Source organism: Scophthalmus maximus, chromosome 2, assembly GCF_022379125.1.
Source record: "Scophthalmus maximus strain ysfricsl-2021 chromosome 2, ASM2237912v1, whole genome shotgun sequence".
NCBI classification, from domain to species: Eukaryota; Metazoa; Chordata; class Actinopteri; order Pleuronectiformes; family Scophthalmidae; genus Scophthalmus; species Scophthalmus maximus.
Window position 1 is genome coordinate 15,713,465 of NC_061516.1, and position 27,795 is coordinate 15,741,259.

Here is a 27,795-nt window from a genome sequence, read left to right on the forward strand (position 1 = left end):
CATAGAAACACGAGCATGCGCAGTTGGTACGGGAGCGCGCCGGTTTCCACACTTGTTTGCCTATGGCGCCCCCTGCTGTTAGTCTGCAGCATCTGAGGGGAATAACACCACGGAGGTGTGGACCTTGAGTCATCCGTGCGGCGTCACCACTAAAATGATAGAACGTGTTGACTCATTGATCAGATAGTATAGAGCAAAAAACTAACATCTCAGTTAGACGGAAATAAATGTTATCGTTTGTCTACCTGACATCTGATAAAATCTACTTGTCACCTTGGGATCAAATCTACAGTGATTCCTAATGTTTTTTTCGGTCAAAGGTCGTCGGCTATAGATATGGCCTATACAGGTAGTATTTATTCAGACACACCTTCACCACTCATGTCACACCCTGGGAGATTTCAATCAACATGTTTGAACTCATTACTGGTAGTAAAATTTGAGGTAACAAATTTAATGTGACCCAATATCTAAGAGTGGGCTGCTGTCAGCATCAGGTTGAAAATGCTTTTTTTTTTAAATATATTTTTAATCTAAGTGACATTCCAGCTTCTCAAATGTGCATATTTAGTCACATAACCCATGATTGGCACTTCCCAATATCTTAATAGACTAAAATAATCAATTTATCGATCAAGAAAATTTTTAGCTGAATCCCTGGTGAATTTTCATGATGAGCTTCCATCTTGGAGAATCACTTTGAACAGTAAAAGTTATTACACCTTGATTTATTGTAGTTCTGCATTGCAGGGTCCAAACCTTATAATCCCACTCTTCCAAACATTTCTTCATTGAGAGATTGAGCAATATTCCTTCATAAATTCCAATTTAAATATGATGCACTAGATTTTTCATAATTTTACACATGCCATTACAAGTCATACTGACCTCTAACAATGAATCTGGCAGGAGCTAGTCTACATTACCTGCCGTTGGGAAAAAGTATCTGAAATTGCACTACAGATTTAAACTTTACGTCATAGTTACCCTACAAACAGCCAATACTTGGCTGGTTCATTAACTTTTCACCACAGACAGGTGTAATATCCACAGCCGCATTGTCTCAGAAGGAGCAAACACTCAGCTGTTCTGCTCTACAATCCTAGTAGAGACCATGGTTAAACCAGGAAGGCTCAGGAGGAGATAAGTGTGAGTAAATATAGCAGTTAGGCGTAATCCACTTGGTGCATTGCATTATCCAGCAAGTGCTCATCTCATGCTATGACAGTGGAGGAGACAGTCGACATCAGTGGTTCAGTTTGTTCCCCAGAATAAATTTATTTTAACATGGGACCATACAAACCTAGTGAATGACAGGAGGAGGTATCAGTTCTCTAACAGGAATGACATTGGTAAAGAACGTGGAACGCTTAAAATCATAAAAGATGCACAACATACAGCCATCGCCCACAGCTAGTGGTGAGACACTATAGTTTGTTCCCATAAATAAGGCAGAATGCTGAGTCCATAGAAATGGAAAGTTATTACATTTAGCCAAATTGGACAGTGATGTGACAACATGAAGAATTTACATGACTTTCTTCAGCTCATCGTACAGCACCAGCACAAAGGCGCCGCCCATGCCTCTGAGCACGTTGGACCAGGCTCCCTTGAAGAAAGCCTTGCCGCCCTCATCACGTGCGATCTTACGCCAGCAGTCAATGGTTCCGCTGTACATGATGTCAGCTGAGGGAGGCAAGAAAACAGTGGAAGTTAGATGAAGTGGGCAGAAATACACCTTCACATCCTTTGCCCAGTGTGCAATAGCCTTAACAGCATATTCAAGTAACTTCATGCAATAGTGATGTATTTTCAGTGACGTGTCTTTCGGTTTTGCGATGTGCCATGTAGTAATGTGTCAACTAGACTGCAGTGGATTCCACCAGTACAAACAAACTCACCTCCTTTACGTCCAGACTGCATCATCATACGTCTACGGACAGTGTCGAAGGGATAGGAGGTCAGTCCAGCAACAGCTGTCACAGACTGAGCAATCATCCAGCTAACCAAAATGGATGTGTTCTTGGCGTCAGGAAGCATACCTGCAAACCCGAGGGAAAAGACAATTCAGATCTAGAAGTTGTGGATTTGACTTGTCAGGTGTCAAAGTGTGCACCAGTGTACTTTCAGCGTACCCTTAGCTGTGTCATAGATGCCAAAGTATGCAGCCCTGTAGATGATGATGCCCTGCACAGACACGTTGAAGCCCTGGTACAAGCCTTTCAGACCATCAGACCTGAAGATCTTCACCAGGCAGTCGCCCAGACCGTTGAACTCTCTGCCGGCGCCGGCCTTTCCCACATCAGCAGCGAGACGGGTACGGGCGAAGTCGAGGGGGTACACGAAACACAGGGAGGTCGCTCCAGCGGCACCACCCGAGGCCAGGTTACCGGCGAAGTACCTCCAGAACTGGGCGCGCTTGTCGACGCCATCAAGGAAGATCTTCTTGTACTTGTCCTTGAAGGCGAAGTTGAGGGCCTGGGTGGGGAAATATCTGATGACATTGGCAAGGTTACCTCTCCAGAAGGAAAGGAATCCCTGCTCCTTGGGGATACGGGTGACGCAGTCCATGATACCCTTGTACTGCATGTCAACCGTAATCTGCTTGCTGGCATGCTGGACCTGAAAAAAGGGAAACGAGACAAATAGAGGTGGGTTAGGTTTAAATGGAGAACTCATTTGAGAATGTGACAATCAGTCCCCTTGTCATGACCTTTAGGATTCTGTAGGTGTAGAAATTTGCCGCAAACCTCCTCTTACAAGAGAAATGTAGCGGAGCTCGACATCAGCACTACATAGCAATCAATTTTGAATGTCTAACTAGCAACCAGAGGTGTGCTAGTTGGACAGAAATACAATTTCTCTCAACTTCAACATTAACGCAAGGCGAGCGGGGCACAGAGCTGTAAGGAATGAGCACAATGTCATTGAGCCTGTTGAACTGAAAAGGGTGGAAAACCCGTTGACCCGGCAATGAATGACTGCAGGGGCCTTGGTGCAGCCGTCGCACTTACCGTTAGCTAGCGGTACGACGTGCGTTAGCCGCAGTGTCGACATCAGTCAATTAAATCGACATCGCAATAGACACGCTGTCCGGTCACAGCTGCTTTCAAGGACGTGTGAGTTGTAAGTGTGTGTATATGAGGAGTTGTCCTGTTGGTACATCATGTCCCAATGTCCCTACGAGCGTTTGTCCTTTGTTAGCTACGCCGGCTAAGGTTAACGTGGGAAGCTAACATTAGCCCGTGTAGGTCATTTCCCGTCGCATGATGACCTTAAATCCTTGAACCCGTCACTCTGCAGACTTTCACAGATTCAACATGAACAACACAAACGACTTCGTTAAGCGAAAACACCGCGGACCTGTGAGGACCAACGACACAGACGAGTCTTTAACTATGTTCAATAGCAGTTAGCTTAAAAAATCACAGGGGCTAGCTGGCTAACGCAGCGAGTATCGCGGAAGGCTTTTTCCTCTCCTTACCTGAAGGAGAAGCTTCACTCTCTCGATAGGGGCGACAGCTGTCTTGGAGATGGCAGCGGAGATGCCGCCGGCCAAGAAGTCCTTGGCGAAGGAGATCGCGGTCTCGTTCATCGACATGTTCTTGATGTGCCTTTCAGGTGACCAGTAAACTCAATAAGCCCCCGCTGCCCTCTAACTTGATGGCCTGCACCGACGAAATGGCCGATTGTTCCGCCGCGTTGCGGATTTATTCACCACGGCGCCTCGCGAGAAACCACGAGAAACACGAACTGTCACCATTGGCCAATCCGTTGACGTCACGGCGTTGACGACCAATTACATTGTGATGTCGTCCTATTACGTAAAAAAAATGATCCTGAGGCCTTGTACTACGAAGAGGGATTTGCGGTCTTCGAGGTAACTTTTGGGGTTTCCGTCCTAGGAAGCTGTCTCTCTTCTTACCGGGGCCAATCTCCGAGGTGACCTCAGGGTAACCTATGCTAAATGGCTAACCTGAGATCAGATACACCAAAGCCGGTCACCTGACCAATCAGATCACCGGCAAACTAGTCTCATTGTACAGGATCCTGACTGGGCCAAAAGGGTTTAGTGTAACGAACCAAGCCAATAAAACACGAGATGAATCGTTTCCATGAAAGACCAAATGAGATGGACAAGGGGGAAGAAAGGTAAAAGTATAAGACTGTACATAATTGTTTTAAGAGTGCAACAACTTCTCATCCCATAAACCATTGCGAATGCCTTTCCAACGACTTTCAGCCAATCAGTGACGTCAATGTTACACTTTAGGATTATGGGTAGTGTAGTACTTATCAATGAGATCGCGATAAAACATTTTTTTTTTATAACAAGGTTGTGGCACCGGATACAAAACCAAACGAGTCACTGCGGGGGACTTGTGCTCATCATGTCTGTAGACCAGTGGAGACAGCGGCCTGGTCAACACAGATTTCTGCTCTGGATCATACTGAGCAAAGTCAAAGGGACACACTGAGCTGGACTCAAGGACTGCAGAGAGGCCTAATCACAGAAACATCTCCCTGCTAAGAGCACTCTGCTGCAACTGTTGCTTTTCAATGATGTGCATTCCTCTGAATTGAGATGTGTGTTATAATGTAGCCGATCATTCATTAACTATAAGTATATGAATGGTTGTTACAGCCTGTGGCTGTTTTTTTCTGTTTATTTACGCTTGTGCTGTTTGCAAAACCAAAATGTTATGCCATGTCAGATGTTTGACCTCATCTGCAAGCGGTTTGAGGAAAAACACAGGCACATGTAACACTAGCTCTGCAGGCACTGGTAGTGGGAGAAGCTCTCTGACCCTTTACAAAAGTTTAAAAAAAAAAGAAAAGAGCTGGAGTCTAAAAATAATTAAAGTGAAAAGCCCTGCTTTTAAAATATGACTAATGTACAAGAACACAAGAATTATCTGCAAAATGTACATAAAGTAGGTCTACTCTAAAGTTAAGGTAGAAACATGTCAGAAACAATTCATTACAATTATCTACACCTGTTTGTTTGCATTAACCACCGTAACTGTTGAACAAAAAAGACTTGTTGTGCACTTAATACTAATACTATACTATATATATGGTGCACAGAATGCACATGTTTTTTACATTCTCCTCATTTATATTTTATATCACTATTTATCATAATTTTCTATTCTTGATTGGAGCAGCTATAATGAAGCCCAATTTCCCAAACCCAAACCTGTGGATTAATGAAGTATTTCTGATGCTGATTCTGACTCACTCAGTTATATGACAGCGCTGGTTGGCACCACAAGCTGTATGGCTCACTTGTAAAAATGCCAGATTTGTTTTTTTTTAGGAGAACGTCTATAAATGAAATTTATTATTATTATTATTATTATTATTATTATTATTATTATTATTATTATTAATAATAATAATATGTGGCACTGTCTATCTGGGATGGTATAGCATTGAAGAGAGCACCAATCAAATGTGTCCACTAGAGGGCGGCAACGGACTTAAGGTCTTTATGTAGTCGTCTTAAAAATAATTATATGAAGTAATTACCTTTCATTACATCATTTCCATGATCCAAAAAGCTGATGAGGCTTGACGTATTGCTGGCTTCATGTTACGCCCAAGGTCTCAATGTCATGACAACAATAATAGTTCATATGCCCCCGTGACAGTTTTATTTCAAGCCTCATCAAACAACAGAACTGGAAGCAAAATATGCTTCTCATTATGATGACGCCAGCTGTTGAACATATTTGTATCTAGGGCCTTGTTGATAGCTTAAAACCTTGTGAAGTGTGGCAACACAAGCAACTCTGAAGAGACTTTTCTAATTAAAAACACATTTATCTCACAGTAACAAGTGCTCACATTATTGGACTATCTGGATCGGTATTACAGTAACGTGTGCGTGTCTTATCTCGTGCACTGTGTTGACCACAGGGAGGAGCTGCAGTGATGCCTTGCAGTCGGTTTTCAACCTCCACAGAGGAGAAAAACAACAGAAATATCATTCACTTGGAAACTGCAGCAGGAGGATCTGCTATCAGGAGGAGACCATGGTAACAGTGAATTAAACCCGACTTAGTTGAGAATGCGCTAGAAAAACAAGTTGTTAAAGATTATTCACTCACACTACAGAATGATGCCTGACGTTACACTGAACAATTTCAATCTGAGCAGGTTAAGTCTGAGTGGGGAGTGAGGTCGCCTTGTGCTGCCATGTTTACTGTGGATAAGAGTGCCCTATTACAGGCCTGGCGTTGTTGTTTTCGCATTTTAATGACAGTCACTGCCCACTTGTGTCTTACTGCCACTTGAGCATCCCGTCGAACAGGATGTGTAAATTAATCCACTAATCCCTCTGCTGTCTTTTAATTATAGTCAGGACAACAGGTCATTGTAATGCACTTTGCAATTTTGAAATTGCTTTTGTTCTCAGAGGGAGGGGGCGGCGGGTTTATTTGGAGTGTATATTGTAGAGTGTAGCAATGTTGTAGTATTTTAAATATAAATCAGGTAATTTCATAAACTCCAGTTGCTGGTTCAAAACTAACATACGAGGGGGGAGGAGAGTGAAAAAAAAGTGCTGTGTGATCTTTGACAGTTTAGAAATGTATAGATCAGATAGATTTTTGGCTTAGTGTTACATTTTTTCTGTCAGAGGATCCAAACATACGTGTATGAGAAATCTTTCCCCCCCAAAACTATAGTGTTATCAAATGTGCCCATTCATTCATGTGTGCATATGTGGAAATGTCTGCGCTGTGGAGTATCATGGACTGCACAATGAAACTGTCTTTTTTGGGGGCGAGCAAATGGAAAAAAAAATACCCATCAGTGTTACAGTTGCATATACTTGAGTGTTTTTCACTCCATGTCACCCTCAGGACCAAGTAACCTCAGAACCACAGGCCAGCTGCTTTAGAGGTTTCAGTGGAACAAGTAAAGATTTCACACTCCCATTCCTGCCGTAAGCTGATAGGAGTGAAGAAAAAGAGGCTGTGGGGCGGCAAACTGGTCCCAAGGCAGACATATAAACTCACCTCAGCAACCGTGGACAGAAATTATGACCACAACCATGGTCCAACCGGATAGGTCCCGAATAGAAAGAGAGGAGACACTCTTTGTCATTGAATTGATTGTGTCCTTCAGCACAAGAGCAAAACTTCCACTGAAGGGAAACTCGGAAAACACATTATTACCAAGGTCAGAGCCATTAATGTTTGTTTAGTGGAGATCCGATTTGAGCCCAAGCAGTCTCTCAAACCATTAAAACACAATCCACGATGGAAACCAGTGGGAATCCTGTTGAGGAGCCTGCACCCATCCTGTATTTGGATTATCTTATGTTAACCCTCTACACGCATGAGGCTAATTGACTGTTTAATGGAACCATGGGCCTGGTATAGCCCCTGCACCTTGTGGTGTCCGTCAACTTGTCTGCAGCAAACCAGCTGTTCTCCCTCAGGAAACATTTCAACATCCCCATGGGCAAATCCTGCCATTTCTCTGTCCAGGCGCCAATCATATTGCGCCCCTCGGAGCGATGCGCGCCGCGCGCGGATCCCAACTCCACTGGACAACTGTGGAGCTGCAGCCGCGCGCGACTGCGACACGCGACACGCAACTCGCCCCGAACCCAGCAGACTGCAGTGGGTTTGACAGGAGCGCAGCGGCGACGACGACGACCAGAGAAACTTTTTGGAGACTTGATTGCCTTTTGGGAATCTGCCGAGCGCGTTTCTGCGCAGAGATCACTACGACAGGCACCCGACAAATAGATGGGACAACAGAACACGCGAGAACTCGAGTCCCTCCAGCTGTGTGCACGGTTCCTTTTTGCCAACTTTGTGCACTAGCTCCTCCGATCTGCCCCAGTCCGTGCGAGCAGAGGAGCAGGCTGGATGTGGCAGGAGACGGGTCACTGAGCTGCAGCGAGCCGTGTGCGAGTTCCCCCCCAGTCCCCAACTCTCCAATGTCACCGGACAGGATGATGATCATTGGACTTCTGCTCAATGTCTTCTCTCACGGTGAGCCACGTATTTCTCATTTCTAACAGCTGGCACGTCACCCACCGCTGAGATTGTGTCACTGATTGAGTCTGTTAATCTGGCAGTTCAGATGTTTGAAGAATATCTTGTTTGAACAAGAATGCATGATGCGCGTCTGCAAGAGATTTTCATGCCCATATCTGGTGAATGGCAACAATAAGCCTGGATTGTAACACCGGTCTGGTAATGATCATTGTGCTAATTTGGTTTATTTCTTAATATGAAAAAAAATCTACTGAATATGATTACATGAAGCATTAATCTAAAATACATTTTTAAATGTAGGGATATTCTCAGTTTCACAGGTTTTAACTCATATTCCAGGTCAAACTTTTGAGATGAAAATGACATTACAGCAGTCCACAAAATCTGTCTCCCATTCATTCTCTGAGGAGCAGCATTTGATTTTACATGTGGGCGATGACATCATGGGTTCCTGGTGTTTGGATTTGTTCCAAAGAGAGCTGTTCATCTCCCAAATATTGATTGGACTGTCCCGGATCATGGGAGTATATCACACATGAATTGTGAAACTAAGTGGTTGTTCTCTTTTATGTGAGAGCATGTTGGCTACCACATCTGTAAATCATGTTACGTTTTACATAAAATGTGCATCAAGAGTTGATAGGATGAAGGATGAAATAGGAAAGCAAACATTTATAACTTTGTGACAGTAAAATAACAGACTAGTTTGTAGTGTCAGAGTCTTTGTCCTTGCTGATGATCAGATGGACGATAGACAGTGAAATACCTGTCTGTGATTTGACATGACAGTACATGAACTTGAATTCCTCTATTACAACACACACACACACACACACACACACACACAAGCTCCTGCAAAATGAGTTATAATCATTAAAGTCAATAGTAGTGACCGTGGCCGTATGAGAAATGTCCCAGTGGAGCAAAGAGCTTATTGATCTGTGGTTATTGATATTGAATTATGTCATTTCCGATCACAAGTGGCCTTCAATGCTGGAGCCGGAGCAGAGAATCCTTTTCATCACTATAAACGTGATCACGTGTTGTCTTCAGGTCGTGAGTCCATATCCATTGTTAACACATATGAAAGCACAACTCCTGTGCTGTTTTCTGCAGAAATACACACAAATACTGTAAATGTGAGGATTATTTGAGTGGTGCAGGAGCTTTACTGCATCCAGGAAATTTTAGATAATGTCAGGTGAGACTGCTCATAAGACGCTAGTATCAGAAAATAATGAATGGTTTCATGTGAATGTCAAACCTTTCAGGTACCTAGTATATCATCCAGTGTGTCCGTTTTTTTTCCTCGTTTTTTTCTAAGCCTTTAATTATCATTTAGCAAAACACTAAAATATGTAAATCATGAAAAAAATTACAAGCATGGCTCCTTTAAAAACACAGGGTAATAAAATAGAGCTCTATGAATAAATATATATATAAAAAACGAATAAATAATTTCTGGCAGACTCATTTGTACCCACGACTACGTGACGTATTGCACTTCCATAACAGACTCAGGTGAAATTATACCAATAAATTCACTGATTTTTTCAAGTGCAATTTTAATTTAGATCGGTGTCATTACAGATGCAAATTAGATAGTCTGTCGTGATGTTCAATTCCTCCATTATATCCAATTGCAAAGGAGATGATTGGATTTCAATTTTGTTTATTGGCATTATTAGAGAAAAGCTTAATCTTTGCACAACAGCTTTGATTTTAATCTCATATAGAGCTGCTTTGTTTCTACATGGTAGTTGCACAGGCCAAATCATAGTCAATCTAATGGGTGTTCCCTGTCCACGTCTATAGGTAATGTGTAAATAGCCCCTCTCAACGGTCACTTCATGCAATGTTATTTTTACCTTGTAATATATCTGGCCTTGCACAACTCTGTGACCTAAACAATGGAAGTTGGAACCCTAGAACATCAGCCTTTGCAGTCTGTCACTGCTGACGCCCAACAAAGCTCAGTGCTAAACTTCACCAGAGTCCATATTAATGTGCCAGGATTGCTCCTCTGTCCCACATCCACGTCAGGACCTCTGTAACACAAGAAAGATTCTGTAATTCAAAAACACATTTCATAATTTAGAAACCATTGTTTCTCTGGCATGAGTCACTGATTTGATCCAATATTCAATCAACATGTTAGTTATTCTCTGCCTGTTTTGCTGTTTGTTTGCACATGTCGTCTGTTTCCTTTTCCAAATGAACTTCAGGGTAACACAGCTGACATACAATGTGCGGGTTCCCTTTGAATGTGTCCATACCGTACCTTTGCCAGATAAATCAATGGAAAGCCGACTATTGTTGAATGACATTAAACCTGACTTTGACCCGTTGCTGCAAGGCCTTGGTGGATTATTGCTAAAGTCCCAGTACATGCTGCAACTGGTGACTGAGCGTTGCTATTTTTGGTGCCTCATTTATTGGACGTGAATGAGCCGTAACACAGTTGTCGTTAATTTATTACAGCAGATTTTTTTAGGCTGTGTAATGTTACACAGATCTAATGTGGACTGATATCCACATGCCCGGGTTGTTTCTATTCAGGGTTTGACGATCTGATACACACAGTGAGGGGTGCACGCTCTGCACATAGGTTCAGGGCTACGACTAATGATTATTATCATGATAGATTAAACTGTCTCCGATTAATCGATTCGTTTTTGGTCCATAAAAAGTCATAAAATGGTGAAAATGACGAACGTTTTTCCCAAACCCCAAGATGATGATTAGTTTTGTCCACACACCAAAGATATTTATATATATATATATATATATATATATATATATATATATATATATATATATATGTATATGTGTGTGTGTGTGTATATATATATATATATATATATATATATATATATATACTGTCATAGAGGAGCAAAGAAACCAGAAAATATTCACATTTAAGAAGCTGAAATCAGAGAATTTTGACATTTTATTTCATAAACTACCTGAACCGATTAATCGATTATCAAAATAGTAGTTTAGACGTCAATTACTAATCTAACTGCTGCAGCTCTACACAGGTTTATCCGACTCTTGCCCTTTGTTATGCCATAGACTCTTCATTTTCTCTCTTCCCGCTGAAGCATTGTCTTTATGTGCCTGTAATTTAATTTTATTTAGCACGACAGCACACAAAGATTAAATTGGCTCGGGGCCTATTGGACATTACTTAGATAAAAAAAAGAGAAGAAAAACAATAAAATATGCTTTCTGAAAATTCAATTACTTCCCTTATTTGATGTTTTACTTTAAATAAATGATTTTAATTAAATCCTCACATTGAGGATAACTTTAACATGTGGGTTTCTGAATGACAACTGCTGTCCTGTTGCTTGAGTGACAACAGAACTCATTATCAAGCTCACTGCGTAAAAAAAGAAGGTTTTTGAATGTTCTTTTAAAAAAAAAAAAAAAATCATTCATGTCTGTCACTGCCTTGTGTCACATGCGCTCTGCATGGATTTCGGCAGCCTGGTGGAACCTGTTGACGTGGGTCTTGTTTTGTGAACAAGAAATTCTTTGAAAACGTAACCTATAGGGCTGCACCAGGCAGCTGGAGGGAGAAGCATGAACCATTCACAGAGCTCCAGACGTCTCGACTGGCTGATGCAGTGCCTGATGCAAGTATGCATTCACCTGGAGTGCAGAGGAGGGATGATGTAGCCTGCATCATGTGGCTGCATAATCCAGCGGCACAGCTCATTTATCTTGAATGCAATGGGTTACATGGAATGAAACTTAACACACTGTTGTGTTGCTTTGGACCCAGAGCACCTTGATTGTGTTTGACAGACATGTTGCTGTCTGTTCTAGCTAAACCCCTTTGTGTTATTTGGTCAAAATGTTCCTTCCACCCCTTGCGTTGCCTGTTCCTCACTGCAAGTGAGCGTCTCATTGAGCCGCCTCTGTGGGGTGTGTGCATGAAGAATGATTAAAGGAAGAACGATTGCGCTGTACTTTTCAGCGCCGCAGTCACACAGAGATTCGGTTAGTGAGCTGGCACAAATTGAGCCGCAAACAAAGGTTGTACTTTGCCCTTGCATGAGAGACACTTTTGGGCAATTTGGGGTTTAGGAGCGTGTGAAGTTTTGTTACGTGAAAAACATTTATGAAGGCCCCTGTCTCAGTAGGTGTTGAATGATTAAATGAAATTGCAGCTTTCTGTGGAGACGGGGTATTGTCAGGGGGGAAAAAAGTCAAGTTGTTTTCTGAACGGGGAGTTGTACAGAAGAATTCTATTCACCAAGTTATTGAGTGTTACTGTGCGTGTGTTCTTCACTTACACATGACATGTTATTGCTGTCATCAGCACGGCCCTGATGTGATTGTTTGAAGGAAGCCACAGGAGCTGCTGGAGGAAAGATGAGGAAACAGACACATGCAGTAGATTGTGGAGGCAGAGAGTTTGAGGAGATTGATACAACGCAGTAGGTGCGGCATCATGAAGGTCTTGGGAAGGAGGGAGTTGCAAAGAAGTTAGCAGGAAAGGGTTAGAGGTCTTATAAAATGTATGCTGCAGTACGGAACGGTTCTATAATAATATCTGGGGGAAAAAGAGATGGGGTCAGGGAACATGACGATACCCAGAAAAATGGGGAAGCTTTTATGTGTTGGGAAATTCTTTTGGAATTATGACATACATATCATGAGCAGATAAATAAACATGACATGGTTTGACAGCTGAGGTATTTGGGAGATGTTTTGTACAAGACATGGCCGCTGTTTAAGGTTTCTGTACTGGAAATCTTCGAAACTCAACACATGGAAAATACCATCTACCAGGAATTATCTCACTGGTAGTTCAAACAGGGTGAAAATTAAAACATTTGTAGAAACAATGTATTTCCTTTCTATAAAAAAAGCTGCACAACCGCAGTTGCCCAGAGCGATGGCTGTAGTTTTTCCTCATAACAAAGAGTATATGTGCAAACCGAGCAAAATATGTAATAGATAATTTAGAGCCAGTGAGCTGACTGGTCGTGCAAAGTGCAACAGTTAGAGCTCAGCAGAAACGACTGGGGGGTTTCAATCAGCAATGATTGTGTCCACTGGTAAACAAACAGAAGAGTCCAACAGATTGGAAGCTTGTTCCAGGACACAATGGAAAACCAGGAGTGCTCATCAAAAAAGTCAGACACTGAAATGCATTTGCAAACACTTAAATGTGTTACTTGATATTTACAGTGCAGTCGGAGATCCCTGATAATCACTAGTGGCACAAGATGGTGCAGTGTTTCTAATCCGGCTTTACTGTGCGCAATAAAGACATTTTCATTTTTGGAATGTGATGGGGACAGCCTCATGAGACTTTTGTTTTGTGTATTTTTAGGCTTGGACCCAAATCTACTAGTTACTATTGTTTACAAAGACATCCCTTTCACTAGCCATCTGCTCTGTCCAACTTTTTAAATAAATATATATATATATAGAATTAAAATTAAAGTGTTTTGGCAGGAAAAATCATAATTATTTGTGATGTAGAAACATGTGCTCTATTGTCCGGCAGCTCACTATCTCCTATTTCTTAGTCCCAAATTTTCCAGTTTCAAGTTTCTTAAGGCCAATCAGTGTGTTTGCTTGCACATTAACATTAAATTAACTGCACAGTATATTGATTATATTTATAGATTTAGTTGATGAAAAAAGCACACATAAATACTGTACTGGATTTACACCAAGCAGGTTGAGATTATAGATAGATTAATATGCAGGTTATGAAAGGTCACCGGAATCACACGTGATTCATTGAGTCAAGAATTTAAATATCGTGCTACTCATGAACACAATTGTGAGTCAGGACACATTCCAGTCAGGAAAAATGTTGAAGTTAGAGCCGAAACAGATAATTATTTTCATTTCCAATTATGCTGCAGACTATTTTCTTGATAAATTGATTAATTGCTTGGCCTATAAAATGTAAGAGAATAATATAAAATGCGCATTCCAATTTCACAAAGTCAATTTAGCACCTGCAAAACACTTACTTTGTTTTGATGAAAGTCTGATCTGTCTCCAAAAAGGTTTAATTTGCCAAAAGCAAATATGCAAATTTATTTGCCTAAAATAAAAACGTGTTGCTTGAAATTAATCTTTTGTCAAAATAGCCTTAGATGTATTATCAGTATTTAAAAACAATAATAAATTCAGGTGTAATTGACATGAAAAACAGTAATAATTCCATTGTGTTCTGATTATAAGACCATATCAGGCCTTTATGTGGAACATCTTCATACATGTATGTAAACACACACACACACACACACACACACACACACACACACACACACACACACACACACACACACACACACACACACACACACACACACACACACACACACACAAAGTCCAGTCAGGATTGACTGCAAGTGAGGAGAATGAGTGCAACTAGTAACTGTGACAGTGGCAGTCTCACTCTGTCGCTCCATCTCGCTGCCATTTCTTCCTCAAAGACTGTGACTTCCTCCAAAAAAGTCCCTTTTGTCACGAAACCCAAACGTGCTTGCCGTCAAAGTCGCACTCTGGTCTCCTCTCAAGTCAAATTAATCCCGAACAATGTGGATGCTCTGCTCCACATCCCACACGGAAGAGAAGATGGAAAAGAAATTTGCCAAACCACTTTGCTCCCTGTGAATCTTGGTGTGTGGTTTGCCGTTTATGGCGTTAACCTTCATCAGCTTTGCCTCGCAAATTCTATTAATCACCCCAGTGAGAAATCAATAGAGAGTGCATTATGGCTCACATATCACAGTAATTCATCTCCCATCCGCTCTTCTCTCCTTTTCTTTTTTTGCTTTAAAACACACACTCCTCAGACCACCCATTCTGTCAGACTTTAATTTGTTGCATCTCAAAAAGCATAATGTGAACATGGTGCTTCTTTATCAGCAAGGTCTTAAATAATGTTCAAGTTATGAAAAATGAATGTGACCTGTCTTCTGGACAAGATCTTACACTGCTGCTCTGTACGGTATATAGATTTTTGTTATCTGTGGGTGTGCATGTGCATGCATGCGTGCGTTCATGTGCAAAGAGAGGCCAAAAACACAGCTGATAGTCTAGTCAATGCTAAGCCTGGGGAGCAAACAGTGAGAGGGAATAATGAATAAGCTATTCCCCGCCCAAACAAGAGATTACATAAAGTCTGTTTAAATTGCAGCTAAAGATTATGGTATTTAATACTTTTGAAGGATTATCAAGGTATCATGATGCATAGACAGACAGCTAACCATCACCTCTACATACCGTAGGGAGCTGTGACTCGGAATATGAGTCATTGCTCCGTGGATTTTTATTTCCCCCACCTTTGCTTATGGAGTCGCTGCAGTTGCCTCGGCAGGTTTCCTGCAGCAGTGATGAAGCGTAGCCGCTGTTTTTGATATGTCTCATGCAAAGTGAGACATGGACCTCATGTGGTGCCTGAGATTGCAAAACATGCAGCAGCAGAATTGGATTGCAGCCGCGCTTTGTGCCGCTCGTCAGCAGGAGCTTAATCAAAGTGTGTGACCGATAAAACACAATGCTTTGTGTGTGTGTGTGTGTGTTTGTGTACAAACTTCTGTGATGTACGGTATATCTTAATGTCCATGAGGCATAAGTCCATGTGAAGATAGAATAGACACATGTATTTGTTAACAGTCATGCATTAAGTTCAAACGTTTTTTTTTTCTGACAGGATATAGCAAATTAATGAGAAAAAGCAGAAAAAAAATGTGTTCATATTATCTACTCAAGCTACTCTGGAAACCATATTTGAGAAAATTATTTTCCTGAACTTCTCCATCAGAGAGAGGGCTTTTGTTTTTTTCTTCCTCCGATGTCCTCTGGCCTTCCACCATTTTGTTTTTTTCACTTCCACTCATTCTAGACAAAACACTCAATCAAAACACTAGTGACAAGTGACTATGGACCAACACCACAGTTTTAATGCTGAATAATGTATTTGTTTTAGAGGAAATGTGGCTGGTGATATGCAACTCATCTGCACTCAATGACCCTTATACAAAGTAACGGGATGGAGCCTTTCAAAATACATATATGGCTGATGTTATTTCACAAAATCTTCAAGCAGCATATTTTCTAGGTACAACGTGCTGATGCATCATATAAAAAATCTCTGCCTCAGACTATTTGTTCGAGTCAACGTGAGGGGGAAAAAAACCACCCTCATAATGGACTTTTCCGTTCAGTCACTGTCTGAAAGCAAAATTGGAAGCAAAAAATATCTGTTGTTTTCGCAGGGAACAGACAAACTGTGCCGAATAAATTGGTCTAGTCTTTATCGTTCCATGTAGAGATAGTGTCTGACATTGGTGAAAAAGCTTGTTCCAAGTGGAAAGGACCCTGCTGCAAAAGGTTTTGCCCGCAGCTGTTCATGTGTCGTTTTAAAATAATAACAGCAATGCTTTTGTGCAAGACGTCCATGAGCACGTCTCTGTAGAAACGTAATGTGTTACCACAAAAATGTTCACTACACCAATGGTTCTACATGTTTTTCTGTGGCATGTCACAGGTTTTTCGACGGGTGAATACACATTTACACAGCATTTGCTCGAGAAAGGTAATCCCTCAGTGACCGTCATATAGCCCTGATGTTTTAGCAAGGGACATTCTGCCTTGTTGGTGATTCAAGCACTTGCAGGAGGATCCAGGAGATGTCCAAGACTTGACAGTTGGCTGTTAAACAACGTCTTTTGTTCATACAGGAATCTGCCAAATTCACTTTTCACAACTTCCCTGTTGACTCCTCCCTCTGACTTTATTTCCTCTCTAACTATCTATGAATGCATTTCTGTTAGGTGGCTGACTCTCAAATCTTGAATGCCCACGTTTCTAGGAAGCACTTGAACAGAGCAGCAGGGACATTTTTCAGATGAGATCAGCACAGGAGATTATTCAGGAAGGCACCAAAGAGCCATTCAAGATTTCTCTGAATTTGGGATTGCAAGTGTTGAGCTGACTGCTCCACGAGCATGGTGGTGTGTGGGATATGAAGGATGGGGCGAACATGTTATTGTATCTTGTGTTTTTTGTACAGTATCGCAAAATGACTGGTAGCTGCTACGTGTCCAAAAGCTCGGATGGACACTTCACTCTCAGACTTTGAGACAGCGTGCTGAAAAAATGGCGCATTCATAAAAAGGCATACTGTACATCTGTCTTCATAATATAGTCAGAGAGAAGTCAACTAGGAGCCACAGTGAGAAGATTATATAATTATGATTTAATTACAATCCATAATGCAACCCTATAGTGTTGTTAAATCATCTGGAGTCTCTTCTGTGTTTCTACAAGGGGCATCAAGGTTTCGCCCGCGACCGTTACTCTTATTACACTCGTGTGTTTTCAATTGTATCTACCTTGTTGATATTATTGTAACCTGTAGTGCACTGGCGCGTCTAAAGAGAGCATTCTAATTACACCCTATTTAGTTTAATATTGAGTGATTCATGTGCATAATAAGACAACACACTTGTTAGCAATGTTGGCGAGCAACAGCTTTGTCCACTGACAACATCAACCTCTCCCTCAGGTAGTGTTCCAGTATCTGCATCCTTAGATTGTCTGGTGGCGGAGCAGGGCTGCATCCAAGAGCATTCCTGCATGGTTCTCTACCGACTGCTGGAGTACTGTGCAGCTGAGGAGGCGGTGTCGCCCCTTGGCCCAGATGCCCGCTTGGAGTGCCTGGAGGCCCAGAACGCCTTGCAGCAGTACCGGCCCCTTCAAGTGTGCAAGTGTCAGCGTGGCTCTCGCAGGGAGGAACACTGCCTCAGGGTCTACTGGACTGTGAGATTTGCAGGTGGGTTTAAACACTGACATGCGTGTGTGTGGTATTTATTTTCAAGTACTGCATGTGATAAAAGTCTTCACTTTTTGTTTTGTTTTCTAAGCTTATGATGAGTATGAGGTGTCCCCATATGAAGAACTGGAATTAAATCTGGTGAGAAACATTGAGATGTCTCGCATGGCCTCCATCATGGCAGGTAGAGTACTTCCCTTACTTCGTTTTGTTTTCACACAAATAAAATATATATCATGATTTTCTTTTTCCTGATACACATTTTTCAGTTTTCCTTCTCATATCCCCACACAGCTTCCACTCTTTCTGTCGATGGCCAAAACCAGTGTCTGAAGGCAGCTCAGGACTGTGGCCTCTATGAAAAATGTGGCTCCTTGCGGTCCGAATATGTCGTAGCCTGCACCAAGAGAGCAGCCGTCTCCGAGAACAACTGCAACCGCCAGAAATGCCACAAAGCCCTGCGGCGCTTCTTGGAGCGCGTACCAGAAGAGTACAGCTTTGCTCTGCTCTTCTGTCCGTGCTCTGACACTCTGTGCGGCGAGCGCCGGAGGAAAACCATCGTCCCATCATGCTCCTATGAGGAGAATGTGAAAGGGGAGGAAAGAGCGGGCAAGCCCAACTGCCTCAGCCTGCAGAACTACTGCTCCAGAGATGAGCTGTGTAGGTAAGTACATGGTACTCCAAGTGTTTTAGAACAAGACAGGACAGAAGAAATGCACATTTAGTATCAAATCATGTGTTAGAAATACACAAAAGTTAACCGCAAAGAATGACTCCATATTCAACACAGCGTAAAAAACAATAACATGAAAGACACAATACCTGCAATATTGTCCTTCTTTTGTGTGTATCTCATGTAAGGCCGCAACTAAAGATCATTTTCACCATTGATTGAACCTGCTGATCATTTTCTCGATTAATCCATACAACATGCAAAAAAAGTAAAATATGCCCATTCCCTTTTCCTAGAAGTCCAAGTGATATATTCATGTATTTATTATGTGATCAACTGTCCCAAATTCAAACATAATCTGATTAAGAGGCTGGAACTATCAAATGTTGGACATTTGGCATATTTGCTGTGAAAAAAAATGATAAACTAGTTTTCAAAATATTTGATTCATGGCTATGCCGCTACTCATCAGTATTATTATGCCAGACTTAGGGAGGGTAATTTTTAGTCAGTTCTCTCTCTGTTATTTTTGATAAATGTAACAGAGTTTCTTACATTTATAACAGACTCGTCTATATGTAAATGTTACAGAGGTTATTGATGATGAGAGAGAAAAACGTGTGCTATGTGAGGCAAAGAATGTCATGCAAAACTGTCCTCCTTCCTTATTAGTAACAGATTTAAAAGAGAAGTGAGAGGAATACTAACTACTGTTGACATGAGCTTCTTTTCTTCCACATGTGTTCTACTCTACAGGGTGGGAACAGCACCTAAACACTCATCACCTTCCTTTAGTCACTATAGTATCTTTAGTTTAAGCTCATGATGTGCAGTATAGCACAGTTTACGAGACTAAGTACGACCGTTTTGAACCATGCAACTGGTGAAACAAAGTTTTTTTTCATGAATAAACTAGCAAAAGTGGAACGATGCAATTGTACTAGGTCAGTGACGTCCTTGTCTGGCATCTACTTTTAAAATATGTAGCGTTTACTCTTCTGGAATCAGGTATGACAATAACAGTACACTGCAATAATATTATAAGACTTGACTTTTTAGTGATTTACCCCATGGAGAGGAACGTTTTTGATTAGTTGGGTACTGTTGTTGGGGTGGAAAATAAACCAAAATGTTGCTGACATTTCACTAAAATACCACATGGTTTTAATGCGAGTGCACAGTCTTTTGCAGTCTTGCACTGGCGGTTTGTGTTGTTTTGTTTTAGCTCGACCCCAAATCCCAAAATGAAATTGTCAAAACACTCTAAAATGCACCGTTGCTCTGTGCTGACATATGAAAAACAGTTTTCTCTCCTGTGTGTGTGTGTGTGTGTGTGTGTTTCAGATCACGGTTTGCTGATTTCCAACACAACTGCCAGCCCTCCCCTCTGTCTGCCTCTGGCTGTACGCGAGAGAGCAGAGCCATGTGCTTGAAGGCCTACGCTGGACTCATAGGTGAGATGGAGGAAACGTAATCAAAGAGGTGGAAGAGAGGGAAAGTGGGAATAGTTCAGGAAAAAAAAACAGCAGGAGAGCTACTCAAAGGACTCATTACTGGAAAACAACCGTAGGTGTGCAACAGTGATATTTGGCCTATATCATTTTCATTTTGTTGGTTTCCTAAATGGTCGACTGCCAAAAGCTGCTGCTCAGGGAATCCAGTCAGCATCACTTTAAAAACTTGATTTAAAAATTGCATTTCCAGCAGCCCTGCAAAAGGATCAAGGTGATGTGATTTTCTTTTGTTGCCCGTACTGTATTAAAAAGTAATTTTGTGTACTTGCCTTTATCAATATAGAAAGCTGGAAAATTGTTGACAGCAGATCCCCAGGGCAACTAATATTGTTGGTAGATGTCTTCTTACCTTTCACCGGGGTGTGTGCTGACATGAAAATCTTCTGCGTGAGAGGAAATATATATATATATATATATATATATATATATATATATATATATATATATATTTTAAAGCTGCACCTATGAAAGGACTCGTCTTCTGTCTTTGTCCAGGAACCATCATGACTCCCAACTACGTGAGCAACAGCAGCACAGAAGTGTCCCAGTGGTGCACGTGTGACGGCAGTGGGAACGAATGGCAGGGCTGCCAGCGCATCCTGCACATGTTCAGCAACAACATATGTCTGCGTGAGTGAAATGTTACGAGGTTACCACAGACAGTCAATACACCTCCAGGGCTGCTCGCCCGATGATAAGATCTAAGAGTTCCAGCACAAAAAAAGGTTAAATCTCTGAGAGTTTTACTGCTGCAAATATGTGCAGCTTCTGGAATAGAAGCTGTAAATGGCCATGTAGATGCACAGGTGTGTTTCAAGCTAAAATCCTTAATGTCTCTGGATGTTACAGCAAAGATGGTGGTTAAATGGATAACTGTGAATACAGAATATCTCTGATCAGATGATAATATTAATATGTCAACAAAGAATTCAAAAGTATTGATGAGTGATGAGTAGAGGATTGAACATTAGATGATTCTGGCAGTCAGTCCAAACTAACACACAGTTTAGTTGATGTTAAATAACTCACCGACTGTTGCTGACAAGTTTTCGTTTGTTAAGATAATGGCAGAGGAAATGTTATCTTTTAACTGTCCTATCTGAGTACAAACTAAATTGATCCTGAAATCCTGTGTTCTATCTGAGCATTTTGTATTGTGTACATTAATGCGGAATTCATACGGGGTATGTAATAATTGATTATTGAGAGGGCGAACCATTGAACCATAATGTTTTCTTACAAAGAAATTGATGGCAAGGGACCTCCTCCCCAGTGTTGTGGCTGGCTGCCAAATGTTAATGTGATTTCCAATTTCTGTGGAGTCAACGAATCCTTTCATCAAATCTGATAAACATAAAGTTGTTTTATTGTTGTTGCCAAACCAACAGGGTGGGAAGAGCAACAAAAGAATACCAGCCAAAAAGGTGTTTCAGTATAAACATGCTTGCAGCAACAACGGTTATGTGACAGCCTTCATTGTGTAACCTTAAAACAGTGAGGGGCAGAGGCCTGACAGGCTGTTTTAACTGAGAGACGAATCCACATTAAGCTTGAACCAATCAGTCAATATGACTTGTTTTCTGAACTATTAACCATTTTCCTTTGCCATTCCACATTATTTTTCATCATCCAAAAACATTGTTTAGTGTAAAAAAAATTGTGGGAGCCAAATAATGCAGATTGTAAATTGAAGAGCCCCGCCATCTCGCTATTACTGTTTACTTCCATTGTGTCCTCCCTTGATGACACGTCCACGACAACGATGGTTATCATATGTAGACGGCACCAGAGTTCAAATAACCCTGAATGGAACCAGTTCAAGAACCAGTTTGATGGAAAACACTGGTCCTTTTCCCCATACACAATCATTGGAAATTGTGTGGCTGTATTCTATTTACTTTCATTATTTGACCCATATGGTCCAATAATGTTTAGAAAGTCTAAAAGAGTCATATGATTAAATTATTTTATCCCATTCATGTGTGCTGGAGGAGGAGTGGGCTCCAAAACACGGAAACATCAGGAAGCTTGCGTAGACTTTAGCTTTCCTTTGGACGAATAAGGCGCCATCTTTGAACGTGATATCAATTCTCCTAACAATATCCATGGTGTATAATGATATGGTTGACATGTTTAGTTGGTACAATGTTTACTGCTCACAATGGTAGCATTCTAACATGTTCCACATAGCACTAAACAAGAAGTGGCATTATGGCTGATGGAAATGTTTTCAGTTGTGCAGGTACTGTATTTGGTACCAACAACAATTGAAAGGATCACCAAAGTTATTACAGTTATCGTGAGGGGCACATGGATATATCTACCAAATACAATCCCTCCACTTGTTGTGATAATACTCCCATATGTGGAACCACTCCACATGTGGCTTAAAAGTAAAATATTCAAATATATGTTGCCCAATCGTGCAGTGAAGTTGGTAGTGGTAAGTATACTTATGAAAGTCACTGATAATATTTTGGCGATGCTTAAAAGATGAATAATGAACCTATTGAAGATGACCCCTGCTGATTGTGTTTCAGGCAATGCCATCAGCTCCATGGGAATCTTTGCACCTCCTGCAGTGGAAAACACTCCTGTGCCAGCTTCTCAGCCCTCCTCACGCGTCTACCAGGAGATCGTCCATGTCAGTGTGAACACACTGCCTGAGTTCACCAGTGTAAGTGCTGTCTGCTCCCTCACTGTCACTCCATATGCTCGTGTTGGCCACGAGCGGAATTGGTTGACTTTATATCAGTTGGTAACACCTAAGAATCACAGGGACTATAGCAGTGACTTGGGCCGTGTTTAACCTCTGATTATTTCTACTCCCCCAACTCTCACTGTGGCTCAGGGTTAGCCGTAGGTGTTTCCGGCATTCGACTCAACCCTTAATGTTAATATTCATGTATTCACACCCAACTGCTCCATATTCGCAATTTTCTCACCATTTGAATCCCTCTCATTCCACATTTCCTCTTACTCCTCTCCCGTCCCACAATCCCTTCCAGTACTGAATCCCTGCTGCTACTGGACTGCATAATAGATATCCACATTTAAAGTTTTTTTTAAGATGGTGCATTTCAGTTTCCTATTACATAACGCTAAAATAGGTTTAGATTATGTCAGCATTTAACGCCCTCTGTAATGAGAAAAAAATAAATGTGATGTTTCTAAGCTTTAAATTCCATTTCAGAAAAATCTCAAACTTAGTTGCCCCTGAAAACTTAAGATATTCGAAATGTTTACTTAAAATGGATTGCTATGCTGCAACGGTAACGGAAAGGAGGACGAACAAGTGCCAGTGATATGTCAGGGCCGATTTGAAAAGACTTTAGAAAATGAAAACTCAGGCTCAAGCCAAGGTCTGAGATAAAGGCTGAGCCTCTTTCAAGCCGATGCACCCTCACTCCATCCTCTCCTCTTGTGTCTGAGTGGAGGCTCCCAGAGTAGTTTGTGGGAAGAATATGTGGAATGAAAGTTTTCTGAATTATGATATTATCCCTACATCTAAGTGCACACACCAGAAAAGGGAGAAAGCAATATGTAAATCTGAGGTCAGTAAATTATTGTTTTGATTATTAACCCAAACCTTTGCTATTTTTCCCCATTCGCACAAGTAACTTCAGACAAAACTGTTTAAGAAAGCAATGCTTCACTCCCAAGTGAATTTTGTTTTGCACCCAGTTCCAGATCTAAATTAGGGAGCAGAATACAATATATAAACTTTTTTACCATATTTAGATACCATTTATGTTTATTATGTAAATTCTCAAACATATAACTCAAAAAATAAATCTCCACAAAATAATAATTTCCATTGTCTGTTTTTTTATACTCCTTTTCAGTGTTTAATTTCTTGTACAGTACACAAGGCAAATTAGCAAGGCTATTGAAAAATGTGCCTACTGACACCAGTGAGGTTAAATAACTGTAGTGGTCCATCAAGACATCAGCTGATTTTCAGGTAATGTTAAGTTTCTCTTTAAAAATGACAACATTATCTCCTTGTATCAAAATTGACTTCCTTTTTTTACAGATTAGATTACTGTGTACATTGTATGGATTCATCAATTAAAAGAAAATTACAAAAGGAATTAAAATGTATTTATTTGCCCGCACTGTTTCGGGATCATATATGTGCAAGGATACAAAACATAATGTAACACAACAGCTGGACAAGCGAGGATCATTCTCCATGCTGACAGCTGTTTGCAGCTTACAGTAGCGAGTGTATTGACCTGTTTAAATACAGTGCAGTCTCCCCCCTACAGCTTTTCCTTCTGCAGCTTCAAATTCAACTCCATATGGAGTGGCCCTCTGTTGTGGGGGATCAGGTGGAAGAGGCCATTCCTGTGTCCTTGTCTCCTCACACACAGCTTGTATTTGTATTTCTGTCAGCAGCCACCTTGTTTTGGTGGACAGATTGATTTTGAGCCAGGTAACTGTGACTATATTTTTGTGTTGATCTGGGATATTCGCCAGTGCATGGTTATTGGTAGCCACGGGGGGCCTAAAAGAGATTGTGATTCTTATGGTGATATTTTGAGTCTGATCTTACTCCGAAGGAGTTTTGTTTATTTTACATCTCAGTAGCAGAGATGCTGCTGAGACTTTTTTCACACTGACATTTAATATTAATTGTTGGTCTGGACAGTTAGACTACCGAACTCCTAAATTAATAATTCAAAATGACAAAAAAAACTCAAATGATGCCAAATGGCAGACACAGAGGAGACTTTACATTATAGCTTCACCAAGTTTGTATTTATTGGAAGGGTTTTGGCCTTGGTTGTTTTTCGGCTTCAGTATATTCTTATATGTATCTTTTAATTCTGTGTTTATCTGCTGACATCCTGAACCCCCCCCCCCATGCTTCATCACTTCTGTTAATTGGAAGAATCACTCTTTTGCAGATGGATGAGAGCGAGGGAGTGGAGCAGGAGGAGGAAGAAAGCGAGGAATTCAATATCATCCCACCTTATTCAGAGAAGGACTCTAACATTGAATCGAGGGCCAGGGGGAGTCAGCGAGGAGCATCTAGCCGAGCAGTACCTGTGTTTCCATTACTGCTCCTGCCCACTCTCGTCCTGGACTGGAAGTGTTGGGGCTACTGAAGCCTCCATCTCATTCTACGCTCATATTTTACACTTGCTACCACTTTCAAATCCATCACAGCACTCAGAAGGAACCGCAGAAGACATTTGTGAGGAAGAAATGTAAATGCTATCTCTAAACTTTTCTCAGACTTTCTCTTTTTCATTTTCTTAGAAAAAACACTGACATTATACTTATGATTCTGTTCCTCCTATCACTGCCTTCTCAAGTGTTCAAAGATACCAGTCGTCCTTCAGTATCTGCTATGTAGCTGCACGAACCCCTAAGAAAAGAAGGGATCAATGTGAGCATATATATGAATGCATGGGTGAATTGAGAAGTGCTGTCTGGGCAAAATACTCTATCTAGAGCTGGCTTCACACTCAAAGTGCATCCCCTCTTTTAACAAGAAGCACATCGCCCAAGGCCACATCCACTCTATCTCTTCCCAAAACCCATAACCAGTCTACTCCTGTGCAAGCGGACCTGAGCATGGCTTTTGATTTCTATTTCATGACTCATGTCCCATCCATTTCTCTGCTGCCCCTCAGCTCTTTCCCTCCTTCACACTGTGGTTGACTAAAATAATCCACTTTAAAACAAGCTAATAAGAAACTGCACCTCAGTGAAACTGCTTTGTGGAAGAACATTTTTATTTTTCATTTACTTCATTTATAAAAGTGATAAGACCTGAACCGATGCATTCCCATATTATGTATATGAGAGACATTATGACTTCTTAGCCATTTGGTTGTCCTATCTTTGTGCACCAAAAAGCAGAGTGCAACAGTCCCTCCGCTCTGCTTCTTTTGTTAACACGTCACTTAGTAAAGTTCCTACAGGGGCAAATGGCTGAGAATTCAACCACGGGGAAATACATGAGATCAAGTTCTTTTTGTAGAAATGATGAGCAGAGAAAAGCGACGTAAGCAATTACTGCACAATTCAAATTGCTCAGCATGCAGGGGGAAGTCTGGAGTAGGGCTCAGGGGAGGAGATAGCCAATTTACTGCTGTCATACCCTCTCACTTTTTTATCCTTAGGAGATGTGTTTTTAGTGCTCCTTCCCCATCATGTGCTTTAGATGTTGTGAGAGCGAGATGTGGAGATAGGGATGGACACAGGAGGCTGTAAAGCCTGCTGGCTGCTCTGATCATTGAGCAGCATATTGAGCCATTATCTCTGCCTGAAGTATCTTTTGCTGATGTTAATGATTTTTTCTCTTATGGCTCATTTTCTTGTGAAATTGTAGGTGAAGAGAAGTATGGTGAAGTTAAAAAAAAAAAGAAGATGGATAAACTTTTCTAATTTGAGGATGAGTTTGCAAGAAACTGAACTCATGAAAGCTTTATTACATAGATTTAATTTTATTCAAAACAATCACTATATGTAATGTAATATTTGCAGTGATGGTGATGCAGACCACTTCACTGTCTTCAGACAGATCCAAGCATCTCCAAAAGCATATCACTGAATTAGAATCATTGGATTATTGCACAAGCCAAAAGAGCACAGCTGCACATGATCATGCCATCCCGCATCAGAGACACAGTTTGAGTGGCAGCACATGTAAATCACAATTAGATGTCTGAATATCACTTGAGGAGGCAGTTTGACATTTTTTTGCCCCTGCTGCTGGACTTGTTTACAAGATGGTTCGTTGACACAAACACTGAAGTTTTGAAGAGGACAATTGAAAGGCACAAACGCACTGGAAGCATATGAGCTATATGCTTTTTTCAAATGCATGTCCACTTCACTTACTCTTCAAGCTTATTAGTCGGACTAGAATGGATGCTTTTGGAAGTTTAACAGACTCTCTGTGACTGTTACCCACTTCAGGGCAGAAAGACACCATGTGACTTTTTGACTACTTTCTTGCTGCAGGAGGTTAAGAAGTGGATGAGGAAAAGGCCACTTAACAAAGCTCTGAAGTGTGACTGCAAGCTTAGTATGTATAAAAAGGAATCACTATGCTATTTGTTGAGAGAATATTTAAAATACAAACACTGGTATCCAAATATATGAACCAGACCCGGACCACATAGGAGGCAGGTTGATAAATAAACAGGCTACAAAAACATTAATCATCACAGTGTTACGGTGCAGCGTCAGTGATGCTGCTAATTCAAGTCTCTCAGCTGCAGTGAGTGAGAAAGCATCAATTTAACAGCATCCAGTGGCAAGTGTCAATAATTACATCCAGTGCGCTCTGGCCTTAATGACCTAATATGAGTTTACATGTATTTTCACATTTCAATACATTTGTTTATATTTGTAAACTATGTAAAGTATACATTTACATCAACATGGCTTGTACTTTTTTTGACGACTTAATGAAAAGAAAAGAAAAAAAATCTTATTCACCACCCATAAATACAATTCTTGTAGAACGTGTGAATATTCCTAAACTTTTTTTCAATTTTTGTTGATTGTATCTTGAAAGTTGAGAGAAAATGTACGGTAATGTTTCACACCTTGTTTTGAAGATATATCCAACATGCCAAATAGTGCTGACTACAATGTGTAATAACTGTGTAATTTTGTGACATAGCAGGAAGTGTGCAGATTTGGTTAAACAAGAATAAAAGCCACACTGGAAATTTCCCCATATGACAGATAAACCTGCTTTACTTTAACTGACCAAGAACTTCTGATATTTTAACATTTTTTTCT

At 41.0% G+C, this 27,795-nt stretch overlaps 2 protein-coding genes and 1 long non-coding RNA gene across 3 annotated transcripts; 2 read left to right on the forward strand and 1 right to left on the reverse strand.

Moving 5' to 3' along the window:
• Nucleotides 1–1,253: 1,253 nt before the first annotated feature.
• si:dkey-251i10.1 (uncharacterized protein LOC100038774 homolog) lies at nt 1,254–3,695 on the reverse strand. Its single transcript, XM_035626185.2, has 4 exons — nt 3,485–3,695; nt 2,136–2,622; nt 1,902–2,042; nt 1,254–1,686 (listed from the first exon to the last, which is right to left on the reverse strand). Exons 1-4 carry the CDS (start codon nt 3,599–3,601, stop codon nt 1,529–1,531), a joined length of 903 nt encoding a protein of 300 aa, XP_035482078.1. The 5' UTR covers nt 3,602–3,695; the 3' UTR covers nt 1,254–1,528.
• A 160-nt stretch (nt 3,696–3,855) lies between these two features.
• On the forward strand, nt 3,856–4,638 carry LOC118301085. The gene is made up of 2 exons (XR_004790219.2): nt 3,856–4,152; nt 4,337–4,638. It is a non-coding gene; the product is annotated as an uncharacterized LOC118301085 (long non-coding RNA).
• A 1,255-nt stretch (nt 4,639–5,893) lies between these two features.
• Nucleotides 5,894–27,758, forward strand: LOC118301083 (GDNF family receptor alpha-4-like). Its single transcript, XM_035626184.2, has 9 exons — nt 5,894–6,041; nt 6,870–8,012; nt 17,572–17,838; nt 17,930–18,022; nt 18,133–18,502; nt 19,856–19,965; nt 20,521–20,655; nt 22,566–22,702; nt 24,939–27,758. Exons 2-9 carry the CDS (start codon nt 7,529–7,531, stop codon nt 25,137–25,139), a joined length of 1,797 nt encoding a protein of 598 aa, XP_035482077.1. The 5' UTR covers nt 5,894–6,041; nt 6,870–7,528; the 3' UTR covers nt 25,140–27,758.
• Nucleotides 27,759–27,795: the final 37 nt, after the last annotated feature.

What these genes read in the sequence shown, in the direction of transcription:
- si:dkey-251i10.1 (XM_035626185.2), bottom strand. Translation starts at nt 3,601, where the DNA reads ATGTCGATGAACGAGACCGCGATCTCCTTCGCCAAGGACTTCTTGGCC. An exon ending in GAGTGAAGCTTCTCCTTCAG is followed by an intron (nt 2,623 to 3,484) that starts GTAAGGAGAGGA and finishes CCCTTTTTTCAG; the next exon opens with GTCCAGCATGCCAGCAAGCA. An exon ending in CATCTATGACACAGCTAAGG is followed by an intron (nt 2,043 to 2,135) that starts GTACGCTGAAAG and finishes TCGGGTTTGCAG; the next exon opens with GTATGCTTCCTGACGCCAAG.
- LOC118301083 (XM_035626184.2), top strand. Translation starts at nt 7,529, where the DNA reads ATGCGCGCCGCGCGCGGATCCCAACTCCACTGGACAACTGTGGAGCTG. An exon ending in CTGGACTGTGAGATTTGCAG is followed by an intron (nt 17,839 to 17,929) that starts GTGGGTTTAAAC and finishes TTGTTTTCTAAG; the next exon opens with CTTATGATGAGTATGAGGTG. An exon ending in GGCCTACGCTGGACTCATAG is followed by an intron (nt 19,966 to 20,520) that starts GTGAGATGGAGG and finishes GTCTTTGTCCAG; the next exon opens with GAACCATCATGACTCCCAAC.